The 15,231-nt window shown below is 42.1% G+C and overlaps 1 protein-coding gene across 2 annotated transcripts in view; it reads left to right on the top strand.

Annotated features, from left to right (window-relative positions):
- The window catches only part of HADHB (hydroxyacyl-CoA dehydrogenase trifunctional multienzyme complex subunit beta), a 43,730-nt gene that overhangs the window by 12,503 nt on the left and 15,996 nt on the right, over nt 1–15,231 (top strand). For both annotated transcript variants that reach the window (XM_024242319.3, XM_024242318.3), the window contains 2 exons: nt 5,824–5,923; nt 12,403–12,447. In XM_024242319.3, coding sequence (XP_024098087.2) covers nt 5,824–5,923; nt 12,403–12,447 — 145 coding nt within the window. The remainder of the gene's footprint in view (nt 1–5,823; nt 5,924–12,402; nt 12,448–15,231) is intronic.

Genomic DNA, 15,231 nt, shown 5'->3' with positions numbered 1-15,231 from the left:
CCAGTAACGGTGGGGCTGAGGGAGGAGGAAGTGGTAAGGTAGGCGATGGTTCCTCTTCCCTTCTCTTTTTAGGCTGTTCTGTGTAGAGCAGGGCCAAAGCAGCCCTAACTAAGGCCCACAACGTTAAAGATGTTACTGGGACCTGTTGCCCTTGTGCATGATGTCATTTAAGATTTCTTCCCACTTGTGACCGGGCGTGGTGGCTCACGCCTGTAATCCCAGCACTTTGGGAGGCCGAGGCAGGAGGATCACGAGCTCAAGAGTTGGAGACCATCCTGGCAAACACGGTGAAACCCTGTCTCTACTAAAAATACAAAAAATTAGCCGGGCGTGGTGGCGGGCGCCTGTAGTCCCAGCTACTCAGGAGGCTGAGGCAGGAGAATGGTGTGAACCCAGGAGGCAGAGCTTGCAGTGAGCCAAGATTGTGCCACTGTACTCTAGCCTGGGGACAGAGTGAGACTCTCTCTCAAAAAAAAAAAAAAAATTTCTTCCGACTTGTTCCCAGAGCTCTAGGTCTAGTGTGCCTTCTTCTGGGAACCATGGGTTATGGAAAACAACAGTTTGCATTAGGTCCTTTAACTGAGCCTCCGAAACCGAGGCTCTGCTAGCTTCAAGCAGCTGTTTCAATACTTTTACGTACTGTTGCTGTTGAGCTGATAACTCATGTCCCATTGTTACGGGTAGGCCTTTGTTCTTAGAGCTCCCAAGATGGAGGCTGCTCCCAAGATGGGGGCAAGCCTTTTTTTCTCTGACCTGAGGCTCTTGGCCTCATGGATTCCAAGGAATGGAACCTCGGGCCATGCGGTGAGTGTTATAGCTCTATTAGAAGCCAAGGGTCATGGAAGAGAATCGTGGAACCCAGCGACTAGTGTTCAGCTTGATGAGGACGAACCTGGGCACTTAGCCACACAGAAACAATGGCGAGCCTCTAGCCCGAACGGGAATGGCACTGGGTGCCTAACTGGATCAGAAACGCAGCGGACACCCTGCTGGATCCGGAGGGGTGGAAGTCAACAGCGGGTCTGCGACGGCGGCGAACAGCGGGTCTGTGACGGTGGCGAACAGCAGTGGTGGAGGGTGAGCAAAAGCTCACCTCGAGCCAGAACAAACACGGACCAGAAGAGTGTGCAGTTGCAAGATTTAATAGAGTGAAAACAGAGCTCCTATACAAGGGGAGGGGATCCAAAGGGGGTTGCCCCTCCTTGCTCAAATGCCTGGGGTTTATATCCCAATCATTGTCCCTCCCCCTGTGCTCTCAGATGATAGATGATTTGACTATTTCTTTGCCTCCTGCTTTTAACCTAATTGGTATTTTAGTGAGCCTTCTTTACCACCTGATTGGTCGGGTGTGAGCTGAGTTACAAGCCCCGTGTTTAAAGGTGGGTGCAGTCACCTTCCCCAGCTAGGCTTAGGAATTCTTAGTCGGCCTAGGAAATCCAGCTAGTCCTGCCTCTCACCATGATGAAACCCTAGCTTGAACATCATGTCCCATGATGAAACCCTAGCTTGAAAATCCCCTCGAACTTGGAAATCCTGAGCGGGCACGAATTACTTACTGCACAGTCACTTCACTTTCATTTTCAAGGGTTCTGTCCTGATCCATTGCAGCATGCCTCACACGGGTCACCACCTGCCAGGTCTGTCCCGCAGACGCTGGCCAACTGACAGATGAAATGAGTACTCAGACACAAGTATGCAGTGTAAGAGCAGCTAGGGGTCTGCCTGGGTCTAGTGGCCAAAGTGCAGCAGCCCCGAGAAGCTGGAGCTCCTTGCTTTTATTCAGTGTAGGCACAATGATGAAAGCTTGGAGCAAACACAATCTGTGGGTAATTAACATTTATTTCTCCCCTTCCAGGAACGTCTTGCATGGATGATCAAAGATCAGCTCCTGGTCAACATAAATAAGCTAGTTTAAGATACATTCCCCTACACTCCCTTGTACCTACTCCTTGCCCTCTGCCTCAGGGTTATAGAACAGCTGCCTTCAGCTATTCTCCCCCAGGGCTCTGCAGAACCTTCTGACCTTTTAGAAGGCCTGCACCTTTCCCTATAGTTTCTCCCACCACTCCAACTGATCTCCTACATATAATAATGAATATTTTTTAAATGTGCCTTGTAGAGTTAGTTTAATTACTTTATAATATGCTGAATTATTTGGAATGGCCAGTGTGCCCTAGAGGTTGCCCAGAGGTTTAGAGGCAGGAACCATTAGTAACTGTAGTTATCAGGGAAGGCTTTACTAGGAGGTAGAATGTGAACGAGGCCCAAGAGACAGGTAAGAATTAGATGGGCAAAAAAGGGGCCAGGCAGATGGGAGGTCCATAAGTAAAGGCAAGGAGGCTGACCTGAGCAAAGCTGTAAAGGACTGGGGGCTGGCTCATCTTGTTCTATTTTGAGAAGTAGTAGAAAATACTTAAGGTGGAACCGAGTAAAACAGGCTATTTGTTAGAAGAGTTAAGAATTTGAATTTTATCTGAAAGTATATAAAAGGAATATATGGTCAGTTTTTTGGTTTTGTTTTGTTTTGTTTTTGAGACAGAGTCTTGCTCTGTCACCCAGGCTGGAGTGCAGTGGCACGATCTCAGCTTACGGCAACCTCCACCTCCTGGGTCCAAGCCATTCTCCTGCCTCAGCCTCCCCAGTAGCTGGGATTATAGGAGCATACCACCGTGCCCAGCTAATTTTTGTATTTTTAGTAGAGACGGGGTTTCACCATGTTGGCCAGGCTGGTCTTGAACTCCTGACCTCAAATGATCTGCCCACCTCAGCCTCCCAAAGTGGTGAGATTACAGGCGTGAGCCACCACGCCTGGCTTGGTTAGTTTTTAAAATGTGGAATGACATGATGGTGTACCATTCGACCTGTCACCTGCAAGGTCAGTCATGAATAGTCTGCAGATCTTCAAATTTAGTGACCTGTTTTCTGTCTGCTGAAATAAGGATTCTCCTTGAGGACTGATGCATTTGACCATCTTGTTCTCCTTGACACTCTCCTGCCTTTGATCTTGTGTACTGTTCTCTCTTGATTCTCCTGCTCTCTCTCAAGTTACTGTTTGTCTCGCATCTTCCCTCAGCCTTCTCATTGTAGGGACATCACAAAGCTAAGGGTTTTTTGGTGTAGTAATGGACCCTCAAGTTAAGGATGAGGAGGTTTGTGTGTACTACAGCTGGAAAGGAGTTAGGAACCAAGCAAGCAGCTCTAGGGGCCAGCTACTTTGTTTCACGCACCACATGTTATGTCCCTTTCCTGGTCTTTCTGCTTCTATCATTCTTCATTCTGGCTGGCTTATTTTCTCACTTATGGTTTACAAACTCTGGCTTACAAATGAAGTCAATTTACCATCAACCTGGTTCTTCCTCATGGTATCTTTTCAGCTTCAACTAATTGGCATTTCTTTCCATGCTTCTTTGCCTAGAGAGAGAATCTGACCAACACAGTTGATCACTTGTAGGTAGATGACACTGGTTTCTGGTTGGCTCCTATATGGATGGATCATTGGTGAGTCCAGTACCTGCTCTGAATCTAATCAGCTTTTATATTGACTTAGGGATGTGCTTATGGCTTCCCCTTTGGCAGGGACTGTAAGCAGGGCAACTCTCTTTAGAGGGGCCTGTGGGATGTCCAAAACAACAACAACACAACAAATACCCCCCCACCTCCAAACAAACAAAAAAAGTATCTTTTATTGTTAAAGAGGAAATAGGAAATTTAAAAATAAAAGAAATAGAGGGGGCTGTGGGAGAACAGGCATTGCAGAATACCTCTCTGCTTTCTTTCTGTATTCTAAGCTTCAATATTTCATGACTTTCTAATCTACACTCATTTCTCTTCAGAGGTTTTGCTTTGCATCTTCTAGCTAACTGTGGAATTAACATATCCACCTGGTTGTCTCTCTGTCACCTCAAAGTTAGCGAGTTTAAAAATTGAGGCCAGGCGCAGTGGCTTACGCCTGTAATCCCAACACTTTGGGAAGCCAAGGTGGGCGGATCACTTGAGGTCAGGAGTTCAAGACCGGCCTGGCAAACAAGGTGAAACCCCATCTTTACTAAAAATATAAAAACTAGCCAGGTGTGGTGGCATGTGTCTGTAATCCCAACTGCTTGGGAGGCTGAGGCAGGAGAATTGCTTGATCTGGGAAGTGGAGGTTGCAGTTAGCCAAGATCATGCCACAGCACTCCAGCCTTGGTGACAGAGCAAGGCATCGTCTCAAAAAAAAAAAAAAAAAAAAAAAAAAAATCAAGTCCCCTTTTTTTTCCAAAACCAGTTCTCACTTTGTTTCGGGTAGCTAGGTATTCTTAGTCTCTAAGATTCCTTTATAATCCTGTTTTCCTCTTTCCCTTCTTTCTATATCTGATTGGTTGCCAACATACCTTGTTTTCTTTTATAAACTTCCTCTTTACTCATGTTGACGCTGCCTTTATCCTGGCCTTGTGTACCACATGCTTGGGTTTGCCAAAGTCTCTTCGCTCACCTCCTTGTTGCCTCTATCTCCTTCACCGGCAGCACATCTCCATGAATGCTGCCAGCGTCATCTTTATGCCGTGTTTTATCATGACTATTAACTCTCACTAATATTTCTTTAAAGTTGGTTGTAGATGTTTACTATAACTATTTCTCTGTGACATTAACAGGTGTGGTAAGGTCGTTGTTGACATTGTATTCCCAATAATTTAGGATTTTTTTCTATCTCTGATAACAAATAATGATAGAGTAGGTAAATTCCAACATTAACAAAAGCAAGAAAATAGTGAACTAGATTTTGATATACTAACATGGAATGTTCTTCCAGCTATATTGTTAAGCCAATAAAATATACATAATGTACAAGTATATGCATGTAAGTGCACTAAAAGAAACGATTTGAAAGTATGTACACCAAATAAACAGACTTTACCTCTTAGAAGAAGATAGTGTGGTAGGCGAAGGCATAAAGAGGGAACTTTAGTTTTTACTCTCCATAGTTTAGTATTATTTACTTTTTTAAAAAAACCATAGGCACATATTTATATTTTATTCTTTAATTTAAGAAACCTAAAGGAAGTTTGCTTTTTTGAGATTAAAAAGTATTTAGGCATGTAGATTTTTGCAGAATAGCAAGTCACCAACCAAGGGCCCCTTATCTCCACGTAGAAAGGTAAGAACATCAAGCTATGCGAAGAGTGAACAATATTAATCACTGCAACTTCTAATATTAAGGGTAGATTTGCGTGTAAATTTGGTTACTTTTAATGAAATAGCTTGTCAAACGCTTAGTAAAAATGAACTATTTTGTTAATGGCATAAATTCCCTCATCACTGGATATAAGCTTTGTTTATCTTAAATATTATTTAGAAACTTACAAATGCTAGTCAACTTCTTAGACTTTTTTAAAAAAATTAAAGTGGTTTAGTAAATGGCAAATGCAGGTTGGCATTAATGATGTAATAATTCCTAGAATGACTATCTTAAAAAATGTAAAAGTAGGCCAGGCACGGTAGCTCACATCTGTAATCCCAGCAGTTTGGGAGGCTGAGGCGGGCAGATCACCTGAGGTCAGGAGTTTGAGACCAGCCTGGCCAACATGGTGAAACCCCATCTCTACAAAAATACAAAAATTAGCTGGGCATGATGGCAGGTGCCTGTAATCCCAGCTACTCAGGAGGTTGAGGCAGGAGAATTGCTTGAATCCAGGAGGCAGAGGTTGCAGTGAGCTGAGATCACGCCATTGCACTCCAGCCTGGGTGACAGAGCGAGACTCCATCTTAAAAAAAAAAAAAAAGTAAAAGTCATCAGACTTTATATATTTTAATTAGTAGTTTTTGTTTTTAAACTTTATCTTAAAGCTGTCCAGACCAAAACGAAGAAGACATTAGCCAAACCCAATATAAGGAATGTTGTGGTGGTGGATGGTGTTCGTACTCCATTTTTGCTGTCCGGGACATCGTAAGTATGACATGATCATATTATTTTTTTCCTTCTTTTAAGACACTTTTAAAAGTAGTCTTTGTAAATGTAACCCAGTAGGTAATAATATTGTTAGTGGACTAATATTTGGATAGCAGTCCCATGAAATTAATATAGAGTAAGTCAAGACAGTGGTGAAATAATATGGCAACATTTGTTTTTTATCCTTCTCATGAATAAGTCTAGTGTAGTTTTACTTGAAACAGCTCTATTTTGAAAACCTAGAGGTCCAGATGGCTTGCTTCCAACAGAGCTGTCCTTTCCTTTTCTGGAGACAAGTATGTTGTCCCTGTTTCTCCTCAGAAGTTTGAGTGCTGAAGATGTGGGCCATGGGCATTCTGAAAGGCCTATATAATCCACTGGTTTGGCCTCCTGGAAATTGTTAAAATTGGACTTGATAGGGCTGGTCCAAACCCCCGGCATAGCACAACCCCAAGTGTATGGGACCAGAATAGTCCTAGACCAGTTCCAGAATTCCCTAGATCCAAATTGCTCTTCTCCTTGGCCTTTTATGCTTCTTTTCTGTCCTCGAGTGAAGGTTAGTCTATCCAAAAGCTGATAATGGACTTTGATAACAAGGTTTAAACTGTTCGTTCTATTCTGTTTAGATTGTTTTAATGTTTATATTTTGAATAGGTAGTTGCCAGCTTTAAAAAAATGCTGCGGAATGTTAGGCATCTGTTAAAAAGAATGAGATCTATCTTTATATACTAATATGGAAGACCTAAGATCTTGAAGATATGTTAAGTGTAGAAAGCAAGGTGCAGCCCGGGTGCAGTGGCTCACACCTGTAATCCCAGCACTTTGGGAGGCCAAGGCAAGAGGATTACTTGAGCCCAGGAGTTCGAGACCAGCCTGGGTAACATAGCAAGACCTTGTCTCTGCAGAAAATAAAAAATATTAGCTGGGCATGGTGGTACATACCTGTAGTCCCAGCTACTCGGGAGGCTGAGGTGGGAGGATCACTTGAGCCTGGGAGGTCAAGGCTGCAGTGAGCTGTGATCATGCTACTACCTACACTCCAGCCTGGGTGACAGAGCAAGACCCCATCTCAAAAAAAAAAAAAAAAAAAGCAAGGTGCACAGTATTGTGTGTAATGTGCAATGACTTATGAAAGATAAACGTGTGTGTGTGTGTATGTGTATACACACACAACAAAGGTTCATTTTTAAACAGATGGTTTGGGACCTACAAAAATATTTTCTTATAGAAGTAATGCTGTAAGTTGGCTGGGCACGTGGCTCATGCCTGTAATCCCAGCACTTTGGGAGGCTAAGGTGGGTGGATCACTTGAGGCCAGGAGTTCATGGCAAAACCCTGTCACTACTGAAAATACAAAAATTAGCTGGGTGTGGTGGTATGCACCTGTAGTCCCAGCTACTCGAGACACTAAGGCATGAGAATCTCATGAACCCAAGAGGTGGAGGTTGCAGTGAGCCAAGATCACGCCACTGTACTCCAGCCTGGGCAACAGAATGAGACCCTGTTTCAAAAAAAAAAGAAGAAGTAATGTTATAAGTAAATGGTAGTGACGTTTCTTTATTCATCCTATTTTATCAATATAGTAATCCACTTAACAATGTTTCTATAATCTCTTTCCTGTACTGACACAATAGTAAAAGTAAGAATCAGAAGGCTTTAGAAGCAGGAAGAAGATGGTGTCCTCCTTTTACTCAGCAGCAATAAAATAGAAAAAGTTCCATCAAGACATGAAAGTTCTTGGCTAGGAAGACTTTTTTTGTAAGGATCATGTATATATTATGTAGGTGTTTGATACTAACTGTTTTACTAGCTGTTAAAAAGTACAAACAGGCCAGGTTCAGTGGCTCACACCTGTAATCCCAGCACTTTGGGAGGCCAAGGCAGGTGGATCACCTGAGGTTAGGAGTTTGAGACCAGCCCAGCCAATATGGCAAAACCCCATCTCTACTAAAAATACAAAAACTAGCCAGGTGTGGTGGTGCATGCCTGTAGTCCCAGCTACCTGGGAGGCTGAGGCAGGAGAATCACTTGAACCTGGGAGGTGGAGGTTGCAGTGAGCTGAGATTGCGCCACTGTACTCCAGCCTGGGCAACAGAGCAAGACTCCATCTCAAAAAAAAAAAAAAACAAAAAAAAACACCCAAACATACTCAACTGTTTCATTTACTTTTATTAAACATTTGATGATTAGTATTTGCATGAAGTTTAATTTGAGGTATTTACCAAATTAGCCTAGGGTTGTTCCTTTCTTTGTTGTGTGTTGTGTTTTAGTTTAATTCAGGATTCTGGTTAATGAGCAACCTAGTGGTACAGAGAAGAGAAAAACATTGAGTAATGTAAGAAATGATAGTGAATAGGGAAGAAAGAAACAAAGTATTTTAAGGCAATATTCGTGTAAAGAACAAAAGTCACTAAAAAATAACATTAGAGGCCAGGTGCAGTGGCTCACACCTATAATTCCAGCCCTTTGGGAGGCCGAGGCAGGAGGATCATTTGAGGCCAGGAGTTTGACACTGGCTTGAGCAACATATGAGCAACATAACTAGACACCTACCCCCAACCCCTCCTCACCCTCTACCTCCCAGTCCTATCTCTACAAAAAAAGAAAAAAAAAAAAAAGGTGTTTTAATTAGCCAGGCATGGTGGTGCATGTCCCTAGTCCCAGCTACTTGGGAGGCTGGGGCGGGAGGATTGCTTGAGCCTAGGAGTTTGAGGCTGCAGTGGGCTATGATAGTATATGAGCTATGCTATTGCACTTCAACCTGGGTGACAGAGCCAGACCTTGTCTCTTAAAAAAAATTAATAATAATAACATGGAGGGAAAATGTATAAGGACAACAATTTTTACATTATTGATGTTAGAACTGAAGTGCCAAATGAGTCTTCTGTAATAGAAGATCATTTTCTAAGTGGAAAAGTCTTTTTCTGTTTAATTTGCAGAAACGTTGCTTTCAACTTGAGTGTTATTTGGAAGGCCACGTTCTTACGGGTAGGGGCATTTGGGAAGCACTCTGGGGAATAGACTCTAGCAGTGGAATTCAGAAGTCTGTCAATCATTCAGGTAGAAGAGTGTGAGAGTATGAGAATAAAGATTGTAAATAATAAGTTGGCTGTGCGCAGTGGCTCACGTCTGTAATCCCAGCACTTTGGGAGGCTGAGGTGGGCAGATCACCTGAGGTCAGGTGTTTGAGACCAGCCTGGCCAATATGGCGAGACCACATCTCTACTAAAAATACAAAAATTAGCCAGGCATGGTGGCGTGGGCCTGTAATCCCAGCTACTTGGGAGGCTGAGGTGGGAGGGTATCTTGAGCCCAGGAAGCACGTTGCGCCACTGCACTCCAGCCTTGGTGACGGAGTGAGACTCTCTCTCTCTCAAAAAAAAAAAAAAAAGGATTGTAAATGATAAATAATTTATGGCTTAGGCATTTCAAATTGACACATGACTTTTCCCCAAATCTGTCCTAAATTTGAGGAAACTGGATTTACCTATGAAAAATTTGGAAAACTACTCATGGTTCTTCTGTGATTCTAAGTGAAAATGGCAGTAAAAATATTTTGGAGTTTTTAAGTTTTAATTTTCAGGAACTTGAAGAATGAATCTTCTTATTTAATCCAATAATTAAATCTCTGACTTAAAAATAAAGAGAATTATTTTTGATCTTTAAACAAACAGACAAATAAATAAATAGAATTCATATCCAGATCTTGGTTTCTAAATAGCATTCTTCAATACAAAGAACCAGAGCTCCTTTGAAGAATGATTAGGGCTGAGCCAGAGAAAAGACAGGATGAGCAAGGAGACCTTGTAGTGCCGGAAAGCAAAGAAGTACTTAAAAAAAAGAGGGGTTCAGGGGGTCATGTCAAAAAGACACAGGTCTGACCTGCAGAAGCTACCGGTCACCAAAACTGCAATGATTTGAGCAATAAAATAAATTGCAGTAGTATTGGAACATAACCCAAAGAATAAAACAAATGCCTATGAGTCTAATCTGATATAAGTAAGTGAATAAATAAATATACTTTGGGAGGCCAAGGTGAGTGGACCACTTGAGGTCAGGAGTTCGAGACCAGCCTGGCCAACATGGTGAAACCCCTTCTCTACTAAAAATACAAAAATTAGCTGGGTTTGGTGGCAGGCGCCTATAATCGCAGCTACTCAGGAGGCTGAGGCAGGAGAATCGATTGAACCCGGGAGGTGGAGGTTGCGGTGAGCTGAGATCGTGCCACTGCACTCCAGCCTGGGCAACAGAGTGAGACTCTGTCTCAAAAAAAAAAAAAAAGAGTAAATAAATGAGAAAGAAGGAACAAGTCTTCCTTACAGAAGAATTTTGATTAATAAATATAGGAGGACTGTGTACAGTGGTTCACACATGTAATCCCAGCACTTTGGGAGGCTGAGGTAGGAGGATTGCTTGAGGCCAGGAGTTCGAGACCGGCATGGACAAAGTGAGACTCCATCTCTGCAAAAACTAAAAATGAAAAATTAGCTGGGTGTGGTAGCAGACACTTGTAGTCCTACCTACAAGGGAGGCCGAAGTGGGAGGATCACTTGAGCCCATGAGTTTGAGGCTGCAGTGACCTGTGATTGCACCACTGCATTCCAGTCGGAGTGACAGAGTGAGACCCTGTCTCAAAAAATAAAAATAAATAAAATAAAGAATGAGAAAAATAAATAACCGTTAGAATACCACATAATACTTACTGCGAGATCTACAAATGAATGCTAAAATTAGGTGAAATGTTAAGAAGAAACAATATTTTCATAGTCTCAGAGAATCTCCCCCAAAATATTTATCAATTACTATGATGATTTCGACATATGTCAGCAAAGTCTGTGTTATTCCTGCCACTGGAAGGTGGAACTTAATTCTCCCCTTTGAATGTGGGCTAGACTTAGTAACTCACTTCTAACAAATTGAGATAAAAAAGGAAAAAATAGTAACTTTATAGTGGAGTAAACTGGCAGACATCACTTGACCCAAATCATCACGTTAACATCACTGGTAGTAAGTCATGTTGATATCACGTGCCCCCGATACGAAGCTAAGAGAAATACAGTTTACCTCTGTGATATTCTTCCCCTAAATCCATAAGCCCAGTCTTCAAAAGTGTCAAGGTCATGAAAGACAAGGAAGACTGAGAAACTGTCACAAATTGGAGGAGACTAAGGAGGCATGACAACTAAATGCAACATGGTATCTTGGATTGAATCTTGGAACAGAAAAAGGACATTAGTGGAACAACTGGTGAGACTCAGATAGTTAGTAGCTTAGTGAATAGTATTGTGCCAATGTTCATTTCTTAGTTTTAATAAGTATATCATGGTTATGTAAGATGTCAGTATTAGAAAAAACAGGGGAAGGCTGGGCGCGGTGGTCACTTGTGTAATCCCAGCACTTTGGGAGGCCAAGGCAGGCAAATCACCTGAGGTCAGGAGTTCAAGACCAGCCTGGCCAACATGGTGAAACCCCATCTCTACTAAAAATACAAAAAAATTAGCTGGGCGTGGTGGTGGGCGCCTGTAATCCCAGCTATTCGGGAGGCTGAGGCAGGAGAATTCCTTGAACCCTGGAGGTGGAGGTTGCAGTGAGCTGAGATTGTGCCATTGCACTTTAGCCTGGGCAACAAGAGCGAAACTCCCTCTTAAAAAACAAAACAAAACAAAACAAAACAAAAAAACAAAAAACAGCAGGGGGAAAAAAGGAACTCTGCTCTCTTCTTCCAATTCTTATTTATGTATTTAGACAGGGTCTTGCTCTGCTGCCCAGACTGGAGTGCAGTGACGTGATCCTAGCAGCCTCAAATTCATGGCCTTAAGCAGTCTTCTCACCTCAGCCTCCAAAGTAGCTAGGACTACAGATCCATGCCACCACGTCTGGCTAATTTTTAATATTTTTTGTAAGAGATAGGGTCTTGCTTGCTATGTTACCTAGGCTGGTCTAGAACTCCTGGCCTCAAGTAGTCATATCACCTCAGCCTCCCAAAGTGTCGGGATTCTAGGTGTGAGCCACCATGCTCGGCCTCTTTCCAATTCTTTGGTAAATCTCAAGTTACTTAAAAGCAAAAAGTTTCTTCAAAAGTCCTAATACATCACCTATAGCCCTGTAGGCATTTACAAAATAAATAAATAATATACTTTTAAAATAACATGTTTAAAGGAAAAGAGACCTCAAAGGTGGGGCTTCACTTTAAAGAAAATTTAGCGTATGTTATGCTGACCATTAAGGTGTTGGACAACATTTTTGTTTGATTCTTAGCAAGCTCAGGAGGAGTTAAGGCTTGCTAGACTTTTAAGGATGACAAATAGCGAAGTCACACTATTTCTTCATTTGAAATGATGGACTGCCTTGGATAGTAAAGTTAAGTATGTTTGTAGCAGCATGTGTTTGATGATCTCTGGGTATTTCAAATAGAATGAAAATTTTTCATTGAAGCTCTAGGGTTTTGGTTTAAATTACTTGTTTTCTTTCCCCAGATATAAAGACTTGATGCCACATGATTTGGCTAGAGCAGCACTTACGTAAGTAAATGCAGTTTCATTTCCGTTCTTATTTCATTAAAGGCACTTTCTCCAGTTTTTACACATAAAATAGCAATTTGTTCTTATTTTAGCCATCTGTACTACACAAATTTAAGCAGCTTATGAATATCATCAATCTTTATTTTGCAGGCCTAACAGTGTCTTAGCATGACAGTATACTTTAAAGCTACGTTAGCTAGCCACAGGACTCGATTGATCAGCCTAAACACAATAATATATTTGATGATTGCCTTAGGAACTTGTATAAGGGTAGCTGAACAGATTATGTAGATATTTACCTAGAAAGAAGCCTAAAAGACACCTGAAGATTCATGTGCAAACCAAGTAAAAATGTAAAATTAGATGTAGTTAAATAAGATTGGGCTGGATGAATAATTTGGTGAGAATCATTAAATGTGTTGCTGTTTCATAACACATAAGGCATTATCTCATTCATTTTCCACTGACACTTTGCCTTTGTGTCTTCAACCAGCCACAGTTCTTTCTTAGTTTGGAGAAACCCTTCAGTTGACCTTTATGTCCATTCTAACTCTGTTTTTTTTTTTTTTCTTTTCTTCCTGCAATACCTCAAGCGTGAGTGAAAGAGCAGTTGTTTCTGTTTCCTTATTATTAGTTTCCTCTGTCTAATTGTATAATCATTATTTCCATTTTCCCTTTGTTTTACAGAAACCATACTTTAGAATCTTCTCTTAATAATGGTTTTGTGATTGCTAAATGTACTGATCCTTTCTCAGTCCTCTGTCTCTGTACTTTATAGCACTTGACACTGTAAGCTATACCACCTCTCTTCTGTTGACTTCTTAGTAATATGCCTTCATGATTTTTCTTTTTCTTCTGTATCCTGACTGATTCTTCTGTATCTTTTTTTTTTTTTTTTTTTTGAGACGGAGTCTCACTCGGTCACCCGGGCTGGAGTGCAGTGGCGTAATTTTGGCTCACTGCAAGCTCTGCCTCCCGGGTTCACGCCATTCTCCTGCCCCAGCCTCCTGAAAAGCTGGGACTACAGGCACCTGCCACTACGCCCGGCTAATTTTTTTATTTTTATTTTTTTTTATTTTTAGTAGAAACGGGGTTTCACTGTGTTAGCCAGGATGGTGTTGATCTCCTGACCTTGTGATCCGCCCTCCTCGGCCTCCCAAAGTGCTGGGCTTACAGGCATGAGCCACTGCACCCGGCCGATTCTTCTCTAGCTTAAAAAAAAAAAAAAAAACTTGGCCAAGCACGGTGGCTCACGCCTGTAATCCCAGCACTTTGGGAGGCTGAGGTGGGCAGATCACCTGAGGTCGGGAGTTCAAGACCAGCCTGACCAACATGGAGAAACCCCGTCTCTACTAAAAATACAAAATTAGCTGGGCATAGTAGCGCATGCCTGTAATCCCAGCTACTTGGAAGGCTGAGGCAGGAGAATCCCTTGAACATGGGAGGCAGAGGTTGCAGTGAGCCGAGATCACGCCATTGCACTCCAGCCTGGGCAACAAGAGCGAAACTCCATCTCAAAAATAAAAAAATAAAAAACCACACACACACACAACTGGATCTCTCCCTCTTTCTGTTTTTGAAAGGTGTTTTGCAGTTTCGTTCCTTAGAGCTTTGCATTTCTCTGTATGCATATTTTCCTTTAAAAATCTCATCTACTAGCTGGGCGTGGTGTCTTACACCTATAATCCCAGCACTTTAGGAAACCAAGGCAGGAGGATCAAGGTGGGAGGATCTTTTGAGCTCAGGAGTTTGAGACCAGCCTAAGCAACATAGTAAGACTCCATCTCTACAAAAAAATTTTTAAAAATTAGCCAACCAAGAGAATTCAGCTCAGGAGTTGAAGGTTTTAGTGAGTTATAATCCCACTACTAGACTCCAGGCAGGGCAATCGAGCAAGACTTTGTCTCAAAAAAAATTATTTTTTTATTTTTTTATTTTTTTCTGGATGGAGTCTCACTCTGTCCAAGGCTGGAGTGCAGTTGCTTGATCATAGCTCACTGCAACCTCGAAGCCTCCCAGGTAGCTGGGACTATAGGCGTGAGCCAATGTATCTAACCCTCTTTTAGTTTTTTTAATTGATAAGGACTTACAGATTTTTATTTATTTATTTCATTGTAGCCAAGTTTAGTCATTACTCATTTTGAAGCTCAGCTTATTCCACATTTTATCTGGCACTCCTTCAAGTTGGCTCCTGTGTGCCTTTTGTTTTTTAGTATAATACTGGTTGTTAATATATAATTTGCATGCAATAAAGTGCACAGATTTTAAGTGTAGAGTTTGATGAGTTTTGACAAATGTGTATACCCCGTGTTCCTGTTTTTGATATGGTCCCATTTGTCTTTTTTTTTCTTTGACACGGAGTTTCACTCTTGTTGCGCAAGTTGGAGTGCAATGGCACGATCTCGGCTCACTGCAGCCTCCGCCTCCCAGGTTCAAGCAATTCTCCTGCCTCAGCCTCCCGAGTAGCTGGAATTACGGGCACAGCCACCAGGCCTGGCTAATTTTTTTTGTATTTTTAGTAGAGATGGGGTTTCGCCATGTTAGCCAGGCTGGTCTTGAACTCCTGACCTCAAGTGATCCGCCTGCCTCGGCCTCCCAAAGTGCTAGGATTACAGGCTTGAACCACTGTGCCCGGCTGATATGGTCCCATTTGTCTTTGAGTGCTTCCTTACTTTTGGCACAAAAAAGATGGAGATTCACTTTGTACTTTCTTTTGGACCTGGTATCAGTCATTTCTTAAAAAACCTTTTGTCCCTTTAATGGGGAATGGCATTTAGAAACCAA

Source organism: Pongo abelii, chromosome 12 (assembly GCF_028885655.2).
Source record: "Pongo abelii isolate AG06213 chromosome 12, NHGRI_mPonAbe1-v2.0_pri, whole genome shotgun sequence".
NCBI lineage: Eukaryota > Metazoa > Chordata > Mammalia > Primates > Hominidae > Pongo > Pongo abelii.
This window is presented reverse-complemented; position numbering and strand designations above follow the sequence as displayed.